The sequence below is a fragment of the Argiope bruennichi genome, chromosome X2 (assembly GCF_947563725.1).
Source record: "Argiope bruennichi chromosome X2, qqArgBrue1.1, whole genome shotgun sequence".
NCBI classification, from domain to species: domain Eukaryota; kingdom Metazoa; phylum Arthropoda; class Arachnida; order Araneae; family Araneidae; genus Argiope; species Argiope bruennichi.
In genome coordinates, this window is record NC_079163.1 from 1,029,867 (window position 1) to 1,050,929 (window position 21,063).

The following is a 21,063-nucleotide window of genomic DNA, read 5'->3' on the forward strand; positions in this document are numbered from 1 at the left end:
ACAACATTAATAAACTTAATACTTTTGATTTCGAAAATTTATACACTAATCTACCTCATGAAAAATTAATAAAAGTCTGCATATTTATATATGACGAATATTTAAATGAAAATATCATTACTAAAAATAACTGGCTTGAGTTATGTAATTTTAATATTACTGAAAATTACGTTTTTAATGGCAATTATTTTTATAAACAAGTCAAGGGCATTCCAATGGGAACAGCTTTCTCAAGTGCTTTAGCTAATATTTTTCTACATTACTATGAGAAAAAAAATAATTAAATATAATTTAATAAATGAGTGGAGATATATTGATGATCTACTTTTGATTAACTTCGATAATACTAATGTTGTTACTAATTGCTATCCAAAAGATTTAATTCTAACAGAAACAAATAAAAATCAACTTGAGGCTAACTTTCTGGATTTAAAAATCGAAATTGCTAATGATAAAACAATAGTTGGTATATATGATAAAAGGGATGAATTCAACTTTAAAATAACTAAACTATGTAATTACCATTAGAATCTAAACTCTAAAATTTTCAAAAATTTAATTTTCTCACAAGTTAACAGGATCAAAAGGGTTTGCAATAATAAAAATTCCTATATGGAAGCATCAAACAACCTCATTAAAAATTTAATTAAAAATGAATTTCCTAAAAATTACTGCAATGTCAATTTTTTAATTAAACAAGGTATGGTTTGGGATTAATCCTTTGGCCTAAATAAAAATAGAACTAAATTTTCGAAATCAAAAGTATTAAGTTTATTAATGTTGTTATCTTTAAGAAAATCCAGTACTTCTTTGTTACTAGAAATAATAAAGTTGTCTTCATTTTTTATTTTGTCCAGGATAATTTTTAAGTATTTAAAGAAATGTTTACCCGTATAGTATGGTTTGGGATTAATCCTTTGGCTTAGATAAAAATATAACTTTCCTCGCATATTAGATCACTCAATAGATGGCGCTGGGAGCCTACAATTTTTTACCTAATTCACCGTTAGCTTTTTTACCGTTAGTATTTTTTAAAAAGCGGGAATCACAATTGATAGCTTAAAATTTCCTTGACTGCAGATGGTATGTGCTTGCCTTTTCGTTTTTCCTTTAGTGCTTTTTTATGGTATTTTTTGTTTTTTGTTATTTTTGTTATTGTATTTTTACTTAGTAGTGGTTATTTTCTTCTAATTTGTTGTTTTGTATTTTCCTTTCTGTTAAAATGGTATATCTCTTGTGCCTAATTTCAGGGGATTTTCGGGTCACGAGGAATCATTATTAGATTAATAGTCTGCATTTCCTTCACAGAAAAAATCCCTTTCTTTGAATCCCTGCCTGAGGGTGACCCTTGAAAAAGTCTTCAGGCCGGATTCTTTTTTATATATATTTTTTTTTGTTTAATTTTTATTTGGTTTTTTTGATTTTCCTATTAACTTGTTTTTAATACTTTTGCATATACATACATGCATACATACATATTGAAAGAACTAAACATTATTGATATTCATTTAAATTTGAATTTAAAGTATTTTCTAGCACTTTCTATGTATTTTTTCCATTTTTTTAAATTAAGTTAAACCGTAACAGATATAAAGATTAAATCCTCATAAAACTGAAAATTATACTTCACTTTATTAGATTACATTTGTATTATGCATATCAAAATTATAATTTTTATAAATGTCTTCTGTGTGTGAAAATTATAAACGTGTCTCTTTATAATAAATTTTTAAAGCAAATTTCCCACATTTTATTTATTTTCAACACTTGTCTGAAAGGCGGTAAGTATCATCAGTATTTTTCTCACAGAAGCTTCGTTTTGTTATCAGGGACATGGAGTAAATTCTCACTCTGACAGTGATTGATTACCATAAGACGTACATTGTAAAATCGCCAAAGCGTACATGCAAGGATAAAAGTTATAATGTAGTAACCTTTTTATAGCTTGAAAGAAAATGACACTATTTAATGAGTTAGCGCAAATGCGACTGAGCACAAGTGACACACAACCAGGTGTTCTCTTTCTAGTATAGCGTCCCACCGAGTAACACTATCGACACAGTACTCCAGCTGATAGAACAATTATTTTTATCCACTGATTATACGTATGCTTTCTGTATAAAAAAATGTAAAAATATGTAATAAATAATTTAATATACAGCCAACAAAATAACACTAAAATTATTTTTCTGTTATTTTTTACTAAAAAAAAATTAACAAAATTCCTTGAAAAAAATTGGATTTTACATAACGTGCTATAGCTAAAAATTATGGATAAGCTCGATTTAAATTGTCATTTATTATTAAAAAAGAAGATTAAAAGTGAATCTTAAACATATTTTTCCCATTTATATAGGAATTTAACGATTTTTAAAGCGAGCGAAGTTAGGTGCTTCATGTAGAAACACCGTACCGCAAAGGGTGACCTTTCCTCCCTCATAACTTTCCTTCAACACAAGCAAATTGTGCCTAATCTGCTCCCCTGTCGGCAACCACTTGCCCCCCACCCCACCCCGTCTGCAGGAGATTAAAAGTTTCATAAGCAAATATCTTCACCTGTTCAGGATTGTTGTGGAGATCTGCACATTTGAATATGATAATTTAAAAGCCACTTTAAAATTAATATATTGCAAACAGTCAAAATATTCAAATAATGATTAAAGCGGTTTGACTATATTTGTCAAAATAATTGAAAGGATGGCAGGTCAATAAGATACGCATTTTTTAGGCAATTTTTGATCGACCGACTAAGAAATGAATGTGATGGATGTAGAAACTGTTAATTCCCCAGAATTTCAGACATCAGATTCAAATGTTGTTCATTCACCTTATAATTTTCACTGGTTTTGGTAATATAAACGACTAGGTGATAAGTTAATAAGATATTGACAAGAAGGCAGAGCATTTTGCGGGAAAATTTTGGTCGCCGACTATGAACTCAAGGCGATGGATGTCGAAGATGTCAAGTCCGCAGATTTTCAGACATTTGATTGAAATTTCCTTCATTAAACTCATAATTTGCACTTGTTTTGGCAATATACCCGAAAGATAAATGAGATAGTGTTATATGCCAACAAGTTTTGGACAGCCGACTAAGAACTCAATGCGATGGATGTGGAAGACGTTAACTTCGCACATTTTTAGACATTTGATTTAAATTTTGATCATTCAGCTTAAAATTGGCATTGTAATTAGCAGAAAAGTCAATAAGTAAATTGTAAAATTGTAAATTAAGTTTATTTAACAGTAAAATTTTGTTTTCTGCTATCTAATTTTTCAAGCTGCAATTATTGAACTAAAGAAATATTACTGACTGCAATTGACGACAAAAAAATAAATTTATATGTTAGGGTGGCTTTTCAGCTACACTAAAGAGCTTATCAAAGTACGTACTAAATTTGTTAATTAAATTACAACTTAATTTCTTCAGATTCTGCATTCAGTATTATATGTAATTGGCAAACGTATTTTTTATTTTATTTTTTTATTTTTCTTTCAATTACACTTCGTGGCAAAACTATATAATTTCAGGTACTTCTAAATTTTAATAGACTTCGTATTAAGACATCTTGATAAAACGATGAATAAAATAGATATTCATAGAATACTTATATACGCCGCGTCCTGGCGTAGGGATAATGGTCCTCCCCGTGATATGGGCGCCCAGGGTTCAAGTCCCGATTCGAGCCTACGTTTTCTTCTTCTGTGTTCTATCTGTGATCTATGAATGCACCCCCCCCCCCTGTAAAAAGGGGTTGTGTACGCAAATGCGACGTATGAAGTAGCGAAGTCGTACTCTTGGGTCTGGTTGGCGCTACTGAAAAAACAAGAGACGCTCGTCTTAAATCGCTGACAGATGACTGTCAGCGGGCTTGTAAAATGCCATAAGTCACAACAGCAACAAGGTGTTTATATAAAACACATTAACCTCTTGACATACGAATACTTAATTTCCTAATTAGGTAGCTCATTTTGGACAATTATTATTATTTTAATCCCTAGAATAATATAAGGGCAGTAATAATAAGGCAAAATATATTGAGCTATTGATGCGTTTTCAAGCGATTTTTGCATTTTAAATTATTTAATACTTTGGTTGAGTGAGACTGGTTGATGTGACTGAGGTTGAGTGAGACTCGTCATACGAAGGAGCTAAGAAAAACTAATGCATGCAACTAATGGGGTAAAACTCACTTTTGGGGAGGAATAAGCTTGCAATAGCTTCGTGGGAAAAAAAAGTATTAACCGTAAGAACATACGCCTAAAAATAAAGATAGGGGAGCTCATATTCACGATATGTTTTTTTTTTTTTTTTACTTTTCTTTCTTATAAAATGTATGGGTTTTTAAGTCTAAATATATGAAAAATAAATACATGGGGAATCTAATGCTTAAGTAGTTCATTTTTCGCAAATACATTTTTCATATCTTACATAAAATTGTAAGTTAGCACATATATTTACAAATTATTTCCCAACTTATTAAGAAACAACAATACCATAATATCTTTTCCTCATTCTGAATTCTTCATGTCCGAACTATTGTAAATTTGTATTGTACACAGCGTGCTTATTCACCTCTAATTCGATATAGATCTGAATTCTTGCTCATTGTTGCGATCATCTCTTAAAAATTATTTTAGGTAGGGGACTGCGTTAAAACAATTTTTGTGAAAACGTCAGTTTTTGTTATTTATTTTTCTGGATTTCTAAAAAAAATCTTTTATAAAACTTTTGGAATTTAGTGTCTACATTAATTTAATATAACTTCCATATAAGAGCATGCATTCGTTCATTCAGCCTGACATATCATTCTAACGCAATCTGCATTTCTATCAATTTACTACAATATGGAACGAAATATAACTATACTTTTTCTAAAATTAGATCTCAGTGTAAAGAAATCTCAAGAGTGTTACAAAATATAGACTCAAATATTGACAATCTTTTGATGATCAGTAAAAGAAACTGAGAACATTTTTGTATGAATATCATTGTAAGTTTTTAAGAGTGAAGAAAGGATCAGCATCTGAATATAAAAGTAGCTAAATAATACTTGATTTTCTTTTTAATTAAATTTAAAAATTAATTATTATGAGTTATTTTGAAGTAAAATGAGAAAATTGCGCTTGCCCCCCTGTCGGATTTATCTTGCACCCCCCCCATCAGTAAACCTCTGTCGCCTCTACTGACTAAGAACCCAGAAGAATTAGGATGGCACATTTGGAACATTACGATTTTTTCAAAATAAACTATGGATTTCACTATTTAAAATTAAGATAAAACTTTATGTTAAAATATAGATTGTAATACGCTTCTAACTCAAAAATATTTTTATTTCCCATTCTTTCTAAAATAAAAGAGGAATGAAAAAGGAGATATTTACTTCTGTCTCCTAAAACATGCTTACTTATCAGCCAATATTTGCTTTTATTAATAAAATGAAAATTGCTTGCGATAGACCAGCGATTCTCAACCTGTGGGGTGCCCCCCCCCCTAGAGGAGCGCGAGAATATCCAAGAGAAAATATTATTTTAAAAAATTGATTAACTGACTGAAAAGAAACCACACATACACATAGAAAACAAAATACATTTCGACATATTTAATAACTTATTAAAGTAAAACAACTTACTTAATCAAAACATACTAAATTAAAACAAATTTAATAATTATTAGTGACTTCCTGGAATCTGTCTTACAGAGCAAAGTTTTTCGAAGGAAGGTTAAATATTAGAAATAGCCACACTCAGTTCTGCCGAGATCTATATTTTGTCTTCAAAGAAGCCACAGCTGAAAATCCAGTTTCACAAAGGTAGGATGTTGAAAATGGTAATAGAATGCGAAGTCCTTGTTTTTAGTGCAGAAAAATCATCTCCTACTTCTGCCCAAAATTCAAATAGTGATTTTTTACTAAATTGTCTTTTAGTTTCGCCACTTATCGTGAAGTCGATGAATTTTTCTTCTTCATCAATTGAGAGTCTTTCAGGAGTCTTAAGAAATGGATCCCTAACTCACTCGTAACTTGCTATCAGTTTGTCGTCAGAAAGAAAATACTTTTTAAAATTCTTTCCCAGAATGGCTAAATGATTTTCAGTGGTTACAAAAACCACTTTTGTTCTTCTTCAGCCTTATAAGTTTTAGCACAATCATCCACATTTACAAACATTGTTAGATTTCTTTGCTTTAAATTTCTGCTCCACAATTCCATTTTTCTACAAAAAGTATTAACCTTATCGCTCGTATCCAACATATGCGTATTTGCTTCTTGGAGTGGGAAATTCAAATTATTTAATTTCTCGAATGTGTCGACCAAGTAGCTCAATTTCATCACAAATAAATCATCGCGAAAATTCTCGGCTTCCGGTCTGTTTTCTTCTTCTTGGAAAATGGCGATTTCTTCTTTTAATATACACGTTTATACACGTTAAAAAAATTTACCACGTGATACCCATCTTGCTTTGCAATAAAATAGTAAAACTGAATATACTGAACCCGTGTCTTTACAAAGTGCGGAAAAGATTCTCGATTTTAAAGGGGTCTCATTTTTATATAATTTACTACGGTTACAACTGTAGTTAACACAATATTCAGACCAGGATACATTTCTTTAGAAGCCAAAGCTTCTCTGTGGGTCATGCAATGTGTCCAGACGTACTAAGGCGATTTTTGTTTTAGAAGTCCTTGTATACCTTGGAATCTTCCGGACATTGAGTGATCACCATCGGTGCATATTCCGACGCAATTTTCCCATTCTATGTTTGTCTCGTTCATAAAATCATTTAAAATAGCAAATAATGCGAGGGCCGTTGTTTTGCGTTCTATTGGTTTGCAGAAAAGTAGTTTTTCTACTACTGACATATTATCACAAAATCGAACATAGTAATAAAGATGCTCATTTAATTGCCTATCTGTTGCTTCATGAAGCTGTATTGAAAACAATTTATCACGCAACTTCGAGAAAAGCTGACACTGTACATCTTCAGCTATATCACCAATTCGACTAGCAACAGTATCATTTCAAACAGGTACGGACTGCAATTGTTTTGAAAAACAAACATAGTTTCTACAATCTCAATTGTTGCTGGCAAAATAAGCTCTTCAACAATGGTGTGAGGCTTTTTACATCTTGCTATTTTATATGAAACTTTGTAAGATGCATTTAAAACTTTTTTATTCACAAAGTTTCTTTAAAAAATGATTTTTGCTTTTTATATGATTTTAATTTAAATTAAAGGAATTATCTGGGTTTGTTGACATACTCACTATGAAGCGTTTCCAAATGTCATTTAAGTTTATGAGGTTTCATGTTGCCTGCGACCAACATTTTTGAGCAAATGATACACATTTGGCCTTTCTTTTCCATTTTCTTCAGTACTGCTAAACCCAAAATTTAAGTATTCTTGAGATTATTTTCTTTATTTTATTTTCGGAACCACGCTCTTCTGTGTATTTGTTGATGCTTGACTGTCGTCTAATGCTCGCTTACTTCCGCTTAAAAATTTATTCATGAATCTGCATAAATCTGCTGCCGTGAATATTTAATATGGTGAATTGCAATTAACACGAAAACATATATAACATACACATTCGCGATATATTCGATAGCGATAGAAGGATCGACTCGAATGAGACTGACTGGAATAGAAACTTGCGTTATCGAACATTTTCCTTCTTCCTATGAGAAAACATCTGCGCATGCTCGAGACGACATCGGTCGTGTGGATTCTCTTCCACAAACATTGCTTATTTTTTTCTCCTTTGTTTAGTCATATTCCTGTTTTATTTCTTTTAGTATTCGAAAAAATGTATTCCCAGTTTCAAAATTTAGCTCACCCCATCTAGGTCAACTTTCAATAACGGAATTTTTCTAATTTCATATTCTTTTAACATTATCTCCCTGTTTGGCTTTCATTTCAAACATAATATTTAAATTTTCCCGCTTTCATTCTCTTCAACTGCTCACTGCCCGCTTGGCAAAATGCCAGATGTGATTTCTCTCCAATGTTGGCTCGCTTTTACCCTTTTTTTTTTTTTTTTTTTTTTCGGCAGTTAGTTTAAAATAATTTAAAAATATAATACAAAATACTCAATATACATTATTGTTGTATACATTTTATTGTAAGCGGGGGGGGGGGGCGGGATGAAAATTATGATTGAAAACTGGGCCGCGAATTCTGAAAGGTTGAGAAACGCTGCGATAGACTATATTTCAGTATAGATAAACTAGTGATGGCGCAAACTATTTGAGAAAATTGAGAAAATTATCATGGATCCAGTATCCCTAGTTTCTTCTGAATAAGAATTATTGTGCCTCTGACTTAATCAAAGGTATAACAACATATCATAGTGATCAAAGGTCAAGATATAGTCTCATATTTAAACCTCTTTATTTTCGGTTTGGAATAAGAAAGCTATAATTTGCACAAAATAAGATTACTTGGCTGTCTATAGTGTACATATAATAATATCATTTATTAAAGTTTCAAAAACTATGATGCCAGCATAGAATTGAAATGGTCAAAAGTATAATTGGTAAAAAAAAAATAACACTTATTTGTAAGATCAGATATCAAAGGCTGATGACGATTGAAAATTTCAACTCAAAATGGAAATAAGCTACAGAAAAGTCCGGAAAACTTTTAAACTAGCCAAAAAAAATGTCATTTTTTAGAGACCAATGAATTAAAAATATGAATCCATTGCAAGAAAGATGCTAGCAAATTTCTAGATATGAAGGTGCAATATAAGTGTCAAATGTTCATTTTCTGTCTCCCCTCTCCCCTAGATTATTTCCCTGAAAATTTAGATGCAGTCAGCGAGGTACCAGATGGAAACTTTCACTGAAACATGAAACAAATGGCTAGATGATATCAAAGAAGGTGGAATACCAGCAGCGTAACCGAACTCTGTTGGCTGGCTATTCAGACGAAACGATTTCCATTCAAGTTTAACGAAGCTCATGTTCCCACCAAGAAAAAAAGCAGAAAAAAAGAAAACAATACTTTAATGCTTTGTAACTCTCTTCATAAACTTGTTTAATCTTTGAATCATAACAAAATATTTATAAAAATTTATAAAACTATTTGCAAAAAATTAAAATAAGAATGAAAATGCCAAAATGCTTTGATTTATTTCCTCTAGAATATAAAATCTTTTTGCGAAAAAACCTTACATTATAAAAAAAAATGAAGTATGTTTTTAGAATCAGCACTCAAAAGAATATATTACATTATCAAGGGCTAAAACAGTTTTTAAACTGGCTGAACAAATAGAGTAAAACAGTCAAAAAATTAAAACAGCTGAAAAACTTTTTATTTTATTCCTGCATTATTAAAAGGGAATTTTAATTCCACAAATGATCATTTTTACAAACTGATTTCTCCTCATAGTCTATGACATAGTTTGACATAAGAACATGGAATTTTTAAACTGATAAACAAATTAAAGGATTTTTCTCCTTTCTTTTCTTTCCCTTTTCTTACTTCTCCTTACCTTTCTGTTTTTCTAGACTACTTTTTAACTACGATAAAGGGATTAAATTTTTTGAAAGATATAAGAATTAAAATTTTCTTTCTTAATTTTTCTACTAATAATAATTAATGAACGGAAACATCAATGACTTCTTATTTACGTCATATTTAATATAAATTTTATCATTATGTATGGTTAAACTCGTTCCAAAATTAAAATGTTGATTAAAATTTAATAATTTTCTTTTTAAAGCTATTCAGGAAAGAAAAAAATTACACAGGAAGTCAACTGATCCACAGAATAGGATTTAACAAATATCAGGTGCACATACACTATTGATTGTTGGTCGAATCAGGTTTCGAGTCTGAAATTTCCTCAGCCGATTAACAGGCTACCACGGCCTGGAGAGGTACAATGACACTACGCCATTTTCTTAAGAAATAATAATCTATAAGAGACCACTACGGTTAATGAAGTTTCCTGATAAGGATGATGTTCTTAACCAGGACAATTATACCAACTGAAAGACTTTTCCAATTAAGATGTGACTTTTGAGCTTACATTGCCTATTCAGAACGTCGCCGATGGCCTGTCATTTATACAGGATGCCTGAATTCGACCTAGCGTCTGTTAATCCCTTTGTTTTATTGTGTGATAAAAGTGACTAAACCACACAAAATAATCTTACGATTAAATACAAAAAGTATTTTTAGTTAATCTTACAATAATTGTGCGCTTAAAGCAAAAAAAAAAAAGAGAGAGAGAGAGAGAGAGAATTTTAGATAATTTTGAAGGAAAACAAAGAATTTATAGGGAAGGTCTTTGCAAATTATGGATCACAAGTTATCTTTTTTTTTTTTATGTGGATGCATGATCTTATACTGTTATTACCCGAACAGAAAACATACTTCGCTTCTAACATAAATCTACTTGACCATGGAGACAACTGACAATAGGAATCACTTGTGGTAGGCTTTCCTTACATATTTTCTACTCTTACTAACATATATATTAAGATATCTAGTTTATCGATTTCTTTGAATTTTTCAGACAGTAGTAAGTGATGCAACATGGGTAGTGTGGTTTTTCATAATTTTAAATAATTGACCCAATCAATTCGAAAGCCTTTTTCTTCTAGTTCTTTAATATTCTTGCAACGATAGTTTGTAATCAAATGCTAATTATTTTCATAGGCATAACAGAAGTGTCAGAAATGAGAAATCATGAATTAAAATATTTCATTAAAATTTGTATTTAGTAGGCTGTTTATGTATTTCGTGACTTTTTTGTGGTCATCAGAATATTGTACGATTTCGAAAAATTCTCCTATTTCTTTGCTCTATATTTGGCATTATGGATGGCGTTGAATCCTTTCATCTGCTCATTATATATATATATATATATATATATATATATATATATATATATATATATATATATATATATATATATATATATATATATATATAAGTAACCAGTCTAAAGTAAAAAATATTTGGAAAACGAAACGTTTAAATAATTTCGGAATCGCAACAAAAAATTATTTCTTATTCAAACTATAACCAAAAAGGGAACAGGAAAAACTTCATAGTATTTAGAGAGCGCAAAAATGCAGCTACTTCTAAAACACAGATGAATTGAGACAAAAGTAATAAAATCAAGTTAATAGGAAAATCAAATTAAATCAAATAAAAAAGAAGAATCCAGCCTGAATACTTTTTCAAGGGTCACCCTCAGGCAGGGATTCAAAAAAAGGGATTTTTTCTGTGAAGAAATGCAGACAAGACAGTATAATAATGATTCATCGTGACCCGAAAATCAACTGAAATTAGGTTGCCGAATTCGACCGACAACCTCAGAGGGGTGATTGTAGGCATCAAGAGGAAAAAGAATCACCATACAACATGGGGACCCAAACGACGTTTAGGGGGTGAAAATCGCAAAAATATAGGGAGTCGAAGAATTGTTGGAAACTGTAAAAAATTAATAAAAAAATAACAAATGGTGTTTCAAATATGATTTTTTTTAAAGTGAAAGCACATTCTTAAAGGATGTTTTTCATGTAAGTTACATGCCGATTTTATGAACCAGGGGGCGTAAATTATTGAAAACGAAAAAGTAGTTTATAACCCTTATCTTCAAAAATATTTAAACTTTAAGAAAAATAAAAGTTTGAAAATATGATGTATTTTATACTCTTTAATTTGATATAAGTCTGTAGTGTGAAAACTGAGGAGGTTTTAAGATATTCAAGAAAAACTAAAATGTTTGCCGGGAAACATCGCTGCAACATCAGCACCGTTGTTTACAGAGGGTGTTGCCACATTCAAATGGTAAATTTAGAAAAGTGATAGTAGACATTAAGGAGATGAAAAATTATCATAAAACATAGGGTCGCAGGAGACGTTTATTCTGTGAAACTCGCAAAAACAGACATTAAAAGAGACAATTAGGCTGGCGAAGAGAATGGCCCCATGAATGCGAGGATTTGGAACAAGGTAGGCGAGAAGAAGAAGCTTTCTCGTATGTAAATTTTCCATGCGTTCGAGGAATATAAAAGCAGCTAGCATTGAAAAATTTATGGTTCGATTAGTATAAAAGCAGCTTGTATTCATTAAAGAGCAGTGCAGAATTGATAGTCGATAAGTTTCATTCGTAAACAACATGTCAAATTTCACGATTGACGAATATGCGGATATGCATTTACTTTATGGCCAAATGGATGGTGATGGACGTCTAGCACAAAGAATATACCAAGAGCAATATCCAAGTAGGCTTTGTCCACACCACAGAACCTTTGAAAATATTGATCGACGGTTGCTGGAGACCGGATCCTTCAAAATAACGAGGCCAAATGAGGGTAAGAACGCACATGAAACAGAAAACCGAGTTTTGTACCATTTTTCCTATACCCCATCGACAAGCACGCGATCAGTTACAGTTGAATTGGGTATTCGGCATGCTGGATGCTTGGTGCCACACAGGAAGATGCACTCTTTCCTGCAAGAGTTTTATTCTCAGATTTTATCTCAGACCTGTTGATTGGCCACCACTTTCTTCGGACCTAAATCCCTTGGATTTCTTCTTCTGGGGCACATGAAGTCTCTTGTTTATCAGACACCTTTGGATACAGTGGAAGATCTCGTAGCAAGGATCGTCGTCGCTACTGGAGAAATCGTAAGAACACTTGGTATGTTTGAGCTCGTCCGGCGGTCCTTTAAACGTCGGTGTCGGTTGTGTAATGACCTTCGCGACCACAACATTGAGTAATTTTTATAAAAAATTTTAATATAAGCGGAAGTAATAATAATAGTTTCATTTTCATTAAGAACATCCATAAATCCTGGGTGAAAAAATCTTAATGCATCCAGACCTGAGTACGATTCTCTCAGTGCAAGAGAAAATGAGCAAAATTCTTTTGTGACAGAACAGATATTTCTGTGCTTTATCTGTTACTGAATGAAGTAGAATGACTCCAGTGACTTGCAGAATGTATAACGTAAGATGTTACTCAATAGAAATGCATTCTGTTTGTTGATTAATAACTAAGATAGATAAAGAGTAATATATAAATAAATGCGTAAACAGCAAAAACTGATTGTAATATCGTCTTTTTCTAGAGCAAAGATTTGTTATTCCAAAACTATAGGTAATCCAAAGAATTTTTTCATTCTATCATACCGGAGATTCAACACATTTCAACAATATTTAAGGAACATAGTAATTATTTCATTTACTGACCAGTACAATAATTAGAATTGGACTTTCAAATTATGAATGGATAAAATATTAAAACAACGTTTTGAAAATAGGAATCTATCAGAGAAACAGGATTGAGTTCCCCACTTTTCTGGTCATCCTTGACTTAATTAATTCTTGTTTTTCCAAATTAACAACAGACCCAATCTTCACGAATAGGGTGATATATAGGGCAGAAAAGTAAAGCCATTTAACAATTTACAAACAGTTTAAATTAATGTGTTTATTTTTTCTCATTTTTTAATGCTAAAAATTATTTATTTTCCTAATTCGTAGATTATAATTTAATTTTTAGAAGAAAAAGAATTAAAAATATGAATGCGTTTTTTTTGAAATATTCAAATTGCATTATAATAAATGAATAATTTAAAGATTTAATTAATATGATTCTCATTTTTGTATGGAAAATTACATGAATTTTCTTTTAATATGTTATTTATAAATTATTTTTAAAAGAAAAATGATTATGTTTTTTCATTCGATTTATGCTGCTCGAGGGCTGAAAATTTAGAAGAAAAATAATTAAAAATAGGAATGCCTCTTTTGATTATTCAAAATTGCTTAAATTAAATTAATAAATGAAAGATGTGCTAATTGATATGTTACTGATTTTTGTATGAAAAAAGTAATTATATTTTCACTTATTATTTGAATAATAATTTAATTTTTTTTAAATTAAAGATTTCAAAGTGTTTTGCTTTAAAAAATTATTTAAATAAAATTACAGACAGTTTTAATTAATATGTCGCACTTTTATTAATCAAAAATAAATATTTTCAAAATAAATCTCTCTCAAAATTAAATGCTCTTTCACCTAATACCTGAATTATAATTTTATTTTTAGCAGGAAAAATAATTAGAAACATAATTTAAATGATGATAAATACTAATTATAATTACTGACATCATAAAAATATTTCATTAATTTTGTTACATGCAAGAACCAAAATGATAATTATTGTAAAAGTATTAGAAAAAGACAGCTATATTTTGACACGTTGCACAACTGATAAATATTGATTATCCAAAAAGAGAAACTTTAAAGAATTCGAAAACAAATTTCATTTTCCTTCAAAAGATATTTGACTTTCTCCAGAAAATCGGGCAGCGTACAAAGCATACTGTATCATGTTATTAAAAAGTTTGAACCATCTGCCTATGCATTCCATAACTTAACACTTGCTTTCTACTTTTTCTTTTCGATTATTAATATTGAAGATTCTTGCTGATATAATTTCATTAATTTCAGCTGCTCTCTTTAATTACCGATATAAATATAGCTTCTTTGAATTATAAAAATAATTTGTCATTATTAAAATCCAAAAAAATCAAACTTTTAAGGATTTTAAGATGAAAATGATTCTTTAAATTATTTTTTATCTTTAAAATTATATTTATAATTATTTTTAAACTTAAAAATGAAATTATAATTATAGTTCACGAACCGTATGAAGGAACGTAATTATTTTTCTTATAAAAAATAAATTATATTTAAAGTATTAAAAGAAAATACCTTTATTTTCCCATATAAAAATGAGTATCATATTTTGAAACCATCTTTAAATTGATAATCTAATTTAAGTAATTTTGAATATATAAAAAACTGCTTTATATTTTTTTATTATTTTTCTTTTAAAAATTAAATCTTTAAAGCTTTTAAAAATTTAAAAGAAACATAAATATTTTTAATACTATAAATATAAGTTATAAATTAAAATTTCGTTTTACTTGTTGATCAAAAATTGATTTTCTTCATGTGTTGGTTACATGGAATTGGGACAGCTCGGAGGAAAACAGAAAAAAAAATTTAATTTTCCAATAAGAGAAATACTTAATGGGGAATACAATATGAGTTCATGACCAGAACTCATATTTATGAAAAATTCTGTTGCCTTAAGTTATTTGGGACTAATTTTTTATCTGAGGAGTATAAATAAATAATAACTTCAGTTACTTAAATTCAAATTTAAAAAAATAAGGTAATAGTTGAAATAGAGGAGAAAATGTTCATAAACATGTTCATGCAAAACTGGTTAGAAAAAAAATGTTCTTCAGTTAGAGGTTAAAATCTTTATAAAAGCGTCACTCTTAATTTGTTAAATTTTGTCTTGCTCTCTCATCATAAAAGCATATAAAAACAGTCATTAACAGTGTCAAAGTCAAAAGCACAGTGAAAATCATTTTTGAAGTGTTTAGTGATTTTTAAACGCGAAGAAAAAAAAAATGGACCCAGCAATTCCTGAGTAAAAAGGCGCTTTTAAATGGTTAAAATGCACATTATTTAAATTCAGTTCCCAAAAAGGGCTAAATAAGCCCGATATGTTGAAATTCTACGGATTCTTTATGTTCATTTACTGAATTAAAGCCATGAGTATGCAACATGATTACGTTTTATAAAATATTTCATTAATATTTCCAGAAAATAGGACTGGAATTTAATTTTAAGGACTGGAATTTAATCTTAAGGACTGGAATTTAATCTAATTTAGAAATGATTTGATTGAATGCAATTGCCTAGTTTTTATTATCTTTTAAATAGATTTCAAAAAGAATCATATTTATTTTTATTAAAAAACAACTATGGTATTTAAAGAACGTTCACTTTTTAAAATAAAATAATACAACCTTTTATGGCATTATATCATAATTATAAAATGCATATTTGATGAGCATTTTAAAATAATTCTCATGGCAATTTGCTATATCATTTAATGGAAACTCTAAAATTTGTCTGCAGCTGTAATATAAAAATTTTAGAACGTGAAAATATTTTTAACAATTGAAACTTTTAGAATTTGTAAATATTTTTATAAATATGTTTAAATAACTCTTGTAATTTAAACATTTTTGCACTTACTTTGTTCAAAAATTTTGCCCCATATTATAAATTACTTCGGATGTTTCTTTTCTTTTACATCAATAATGTGGATTTCAGGTAGGTTAAAATAAACATACAGAATGTTCTAAATCCAATTTTGCCTTTTCGAAACTTTACATTTGGCATTATTTCCATATTTAAAAATTACTTATTATTTTCGTACTTCGAAATCCTTGCTTTTCAAAGCCCCGAATTTATTCATCTAATAACCAAAAAGTTGAGATCTAGCAAATTCAAAATTTTTCGGGACAATTTTTCTACCCATTATAAACAAATTATTAGAGTAATATGGATTAACAAGAATAGTTTTCCTATAAACAGCTTTTTCTGAGTTCAGTTTGGAAGAAAAATGCACTTTCAAGGGATTTACAGAAGTTATAAGAACAATGACTTCACATCAAAAACTGTTTGAAACACTACAAACATTTTAACATTTTTTGGAAATAAAATAGTTCTATTTTTACGTTTTAACTCACAATAATTTATGAAGTTTTCAGTAAAGAATTGATATTGATTATTTTTGGCTGTATAATTTCTAAAGGAATACTTAAATCTAACAAAACAATCAAATGAATTTGAATTAATGCATCATGATCATGAAGAGATAAATACCTATAATATATTTTTATTTAATACTGACAAGTTTCATATATTAGTGGAAATCAGCAGGCGTCAAGACACGAATTGGTTTATTTTTCAATTTTGCAGGCTCACTGCATGTTCCAGTGAAAGTTTTGGGCAAAACTTTCTTACTTATCCACTTTAAATCTATATCACAGCGTATGGGGTTATCTAAAAGAATTACAAATAAATATGTTAATATAAAGGTCAAAATACATTTTTAGCAGCAAAAAGAAATATATATATAACACTATAAATAATAACTGAAATATAATTGAAATGCCTCTCTCTGCTACACACATAAGTTCTCATTTTACGGAAATTAAAGTTTCTTTTTCCATATCTTCAGCCATATTTTAAAATAAATTTTCGTTCATGCATTGATGTGATTCCTTGAGTTGGTTTCAATAAGTTTTCTCATTTTTTAGGTTAGAAAAAGAAAGCGGTAGAGGTATTCATACTGCTTCTGAGTCTCTCGTTTGCTCTTAGTGATTAAAGAAAATTTAGAGCTTGTTTGGCGGAATGATCTTATATCATCAAGAAATCTGTGTCTTTCAATTTTCTTTTTCTGTAAGGCGAATAAATAACCCCCAAAACTTGGCAACTTTGACAGTCTATGTTTTAACATTATATTAATTTATATAGTGATAATTTTTTGAAAAAGGGATGAAAATTCTTCTTCTGCTGTCCTTAGATTCTTCAGTTTTATTACAAAATCTATCGTATAAAAACGACTACATTGATAATTAATCCTTAGTTTCTAGACTGGACTGGAAAATCCCCTTTTCAACGTCAAAAATAAAGCCAAAGGCATATTAAAACTTTTTTTTTAACTAAGACGCGTTTTACAAAAATAAACAATCATTGATTATGTGATGAAGCGCCAGCAGAGATTTTCCGACGAGGGAGGGAGAAATAATTGATGGGGGAGAGAAATCGAAATTTCTCAAATTTTATTTCAAAATAACATACATTAATTAATTTTATATTCATATCAAATAATTAAGTATTTAATATCTCATTAATATCTCATTTAATTAAAATAAATAAATATTTATAAAAATTAACAATTTTTATGGGAATAAAGCTTCTACGACAAACGACTAAGAATAATATAAAATGAAAAATCCGTAAACCCATCTGAAATTAAATGTACCGCTTGGACATGGGAGATGAATTCTCCCATTATTTAAATTTTATAACAAAATAGCCAAAGCAAATAAAAATAATTATTAACTTATTATTAAACTGGACAATTGAATGATGTACATTACGATATATGTTAAGAAATAGACTTATGTTAATTAAATTGGTGTTGACGGACACTATATGAAGAGAAACTGATGAAATCAAATGTTAAAGAACTTCTCAAAATCAAGTTTGATTTATCTTCACAATCCATTACAGTTATTTTTGGCCAAATAAATAAACATCTGTTTAAAATAAACTTACTATTTTTAAGTAAAAATCAAAGTATTAATACCACATTTTTTAATGGAAAAAGCATTTTTGGGGGAATATTTTTTCTATGAAATTTCCAAACATAAATATTTTTAACTACAAATTTATAGTTTTTAAGTCCTTATACTGAATCTACTATAAGTTCTTTTAAAAATTATATATATATATATATATATATATATATATATATATATATATATATATATATATATATATATATATATATATATATATATATATATACTTAACAAAAAGTATTTATGTAATGAAAAATCCATACAAATCTCTTAAACATTCCAAAAGAGGTTTTTCCATAAGTGTGAGCATTAAAAATTAACACGAGGAAAGATTTATTTGAAAAAAATTATAGTACTAAAATTATGTAATAAAATACAAAACAATTTCAAAACAAAAAAAATTATCTTCAACTATACAGCTTTATTATTACCATTACTTTAAACTATAAAATTGCTTTTAACTGTAATAATCTTTCCAATGCGTCCTTCAATATTTCTGCCAAGCTTCGAAGGTAGAGCATGCATTCATTATTCAAATAACGTTTCATGTGGAATGAGCAATGGAATCTTCTTTGAAATTTGATATAACAACAAACTAAATTTTCTAAAAATTGAATCTGTTCTTCTTTCATATTTAAAGACAAGAAATCTGCATATGAAATAGCAGAAAAAATTTGAAAAGGTTAATCACGAATCCCAAACTTGTTTAAAATTATACAAAACCCACTCTTACCAGACTCTTCGGCTTAGTAAATTGTATCAATCCTTAAAATATTTTATAATTTAACCCAATAATGTTGGCGCGTAGTTTCCAAAAAGATTAACAAAAGGTTCTAAATAAAGGACATTTTATAATGAAAAACATACTGCATGAAAGAGTTGAAAGCAAAAATTGTTTTTACTAAAAAAAAAATTTTTATTTGAAATGTTTACCAAAATTACGAAAAACACAAATGTTAAGATTCTAAGCGAAATAGAGAACTGCATGTTTATCGATATATTTTTTTATAAAAATTGGCAACCTATTATAATATTTTAATATTCTTTTTGTAAATTTCAGAGAAAATCTCGTATATTGTCTCTTTTATATTTGTTCATTAAAATGATCAAATATAAAAAAGACAAAGAAGTGAGATATCTGAAATTTGTCTTCAAGTGTAAATACAGATTTTTTTTTTTTTTTTTTTTGATTTTGCATTAAGGATATTATAGTCTATGCATGAAATATAACTGGAAAATAATCATCCGGGAAAATTCCTTGAGTTCTCAAATTCTGTATTTCAGATACAATTTTAATGATTACGCATTGGAGGAAAGATGTAACAAACTGCTTTTTAGTATGTACTTGCGATTTATTTGTAGATTATGTAAAAAGCCATTACGCATTTAACAAGAAAAGCGGGATTACTTCGCCATTTCCAGAAGAAAAAAAAATTCTCTATTTTCAAAGTTTTTTTTAATTTGGTACATATGGATATTCTATCAACATTTGCTTTAATAATCATCATTTTAGCAAGACACATTTATCCATATGTCATTAAAAGAAACATCTGAAATAATACAAATATTGTCGTCAAGTAATTAGCAGAAGAAACAAAAATTCACATTTCGGTTTCTAAGTTATTATAATGAATATGATATCTGAATAATCTTCAATTAAACTCATTCAACAAATTTAGTAAATCTTGTATAAATTCTTTAACTGTGGATAATAGCCTACTATATCGTATATATTTGCTGCCGGCATCCTGGCATTGGGGTAGCGCGTCTTCCCCGTGATCTGGGCGTCCTGGTCCGGGCATGGTTGTTCTTCATCTGTTCTATATGTGATGTGTGAATATGCCCCCCTGTAAAAAGGGGTTGTGCAAGCGAATGTGATGCGTATGTAGCAAAATCGTAACTCTTGGCCCTAGTTGGCGCTACTTAAAACTAGAGACGCCCTCTCTCGGCTTAAAATCGCTGAATTCGAAATCAGCAGGCTTGTCAATGGCAAGTGCCATCAGAAACAGTAACAACATATATTTGCTTTTTGTCATCCAATTGTAATTAGTAATACTTGATTAGTGAAATAATTATAGTATAATATTTGAAATCGCAAAAACATGATATTTTATAATTAGGTAAATTTGATTTCCATTTGCACATATTATTTACGTCATTGGTTTATGTTGAATTCTTGTCATTTGACAACAACAAAGCAATTCTTCTTAGAACGGCTATATGACAAAAGAATAGTGACATTTGTCAGAATGATCGATATAGCTATAGATATAACTGTTTCCTCTTGATGTACTATAGTCATTCACCAGACAAGGAAAAATCATGAAAAAATAAAGTATCATAAATTACAAATCTTGAAAATTTAATGCTACAGAGAAAAAATGATTTGACAAATAAAATACCGCTTCTTTTTTTAATTCTTCATTTAAATTTGAATCAGTGGGTAAGCAAGTTGAAAAGCACCATGCATTTGTTGCATTACTCGAACGCCCCGGACGGAGTAAACTAACACACTCATTTTACCTAACAATTTCACCGATAAGTGATTAAAACAATCGATAAATGTAACAATCCATAAAATTATCAACTTTTCAATTGATTTCATAGTCGGCCAAATTCGTCAGATGATTCCTTTTGTCGCCATGTCGGATAATCTGCCAAATGTAATACAAACTAAAAGTTGAGGGAACGACAACAAAATCAGATGTTCGACATTCTACAGTTTTAAATATTGTTCATTGAGTCGTCAAATTCGGAAAGCATGCACTTATTTCATCTCTAATAACTTTAAGATAGGACTTAAATTATCAGTATCTTTGATATTCTGCTCCCCACACATCCTTTCCGAAACAGGA

At 29.2% G+C, this 21,063-nt stretch overlaps 1 protein-coding gene across 1 annotated transcript in view; it reads right to left on the reverse strand.

Annotated features, from left to right (window-relative positions):
- Positions 1-16,703: 16,703 nt before the first annotated feature.
- LOC129961109 (slit homolog 1 protein-like) overlaps positions 16,704-21,063 on the reverse strand; it is a 33,022-nt gene continuing 28,662 nt past the window's right edge. The window contains exon 4 of the mRNA XM_056074939.1: positions 16,704-16,901. Coding sequence (XP_055930914.1) covers positions 16,762-16,901 — 140 coding nt within the window. The 3' untranslated portion in view covers positions 16,704-16,761. The remainder of the gene's footprint in view (positions 16,902-21,063) is intronic.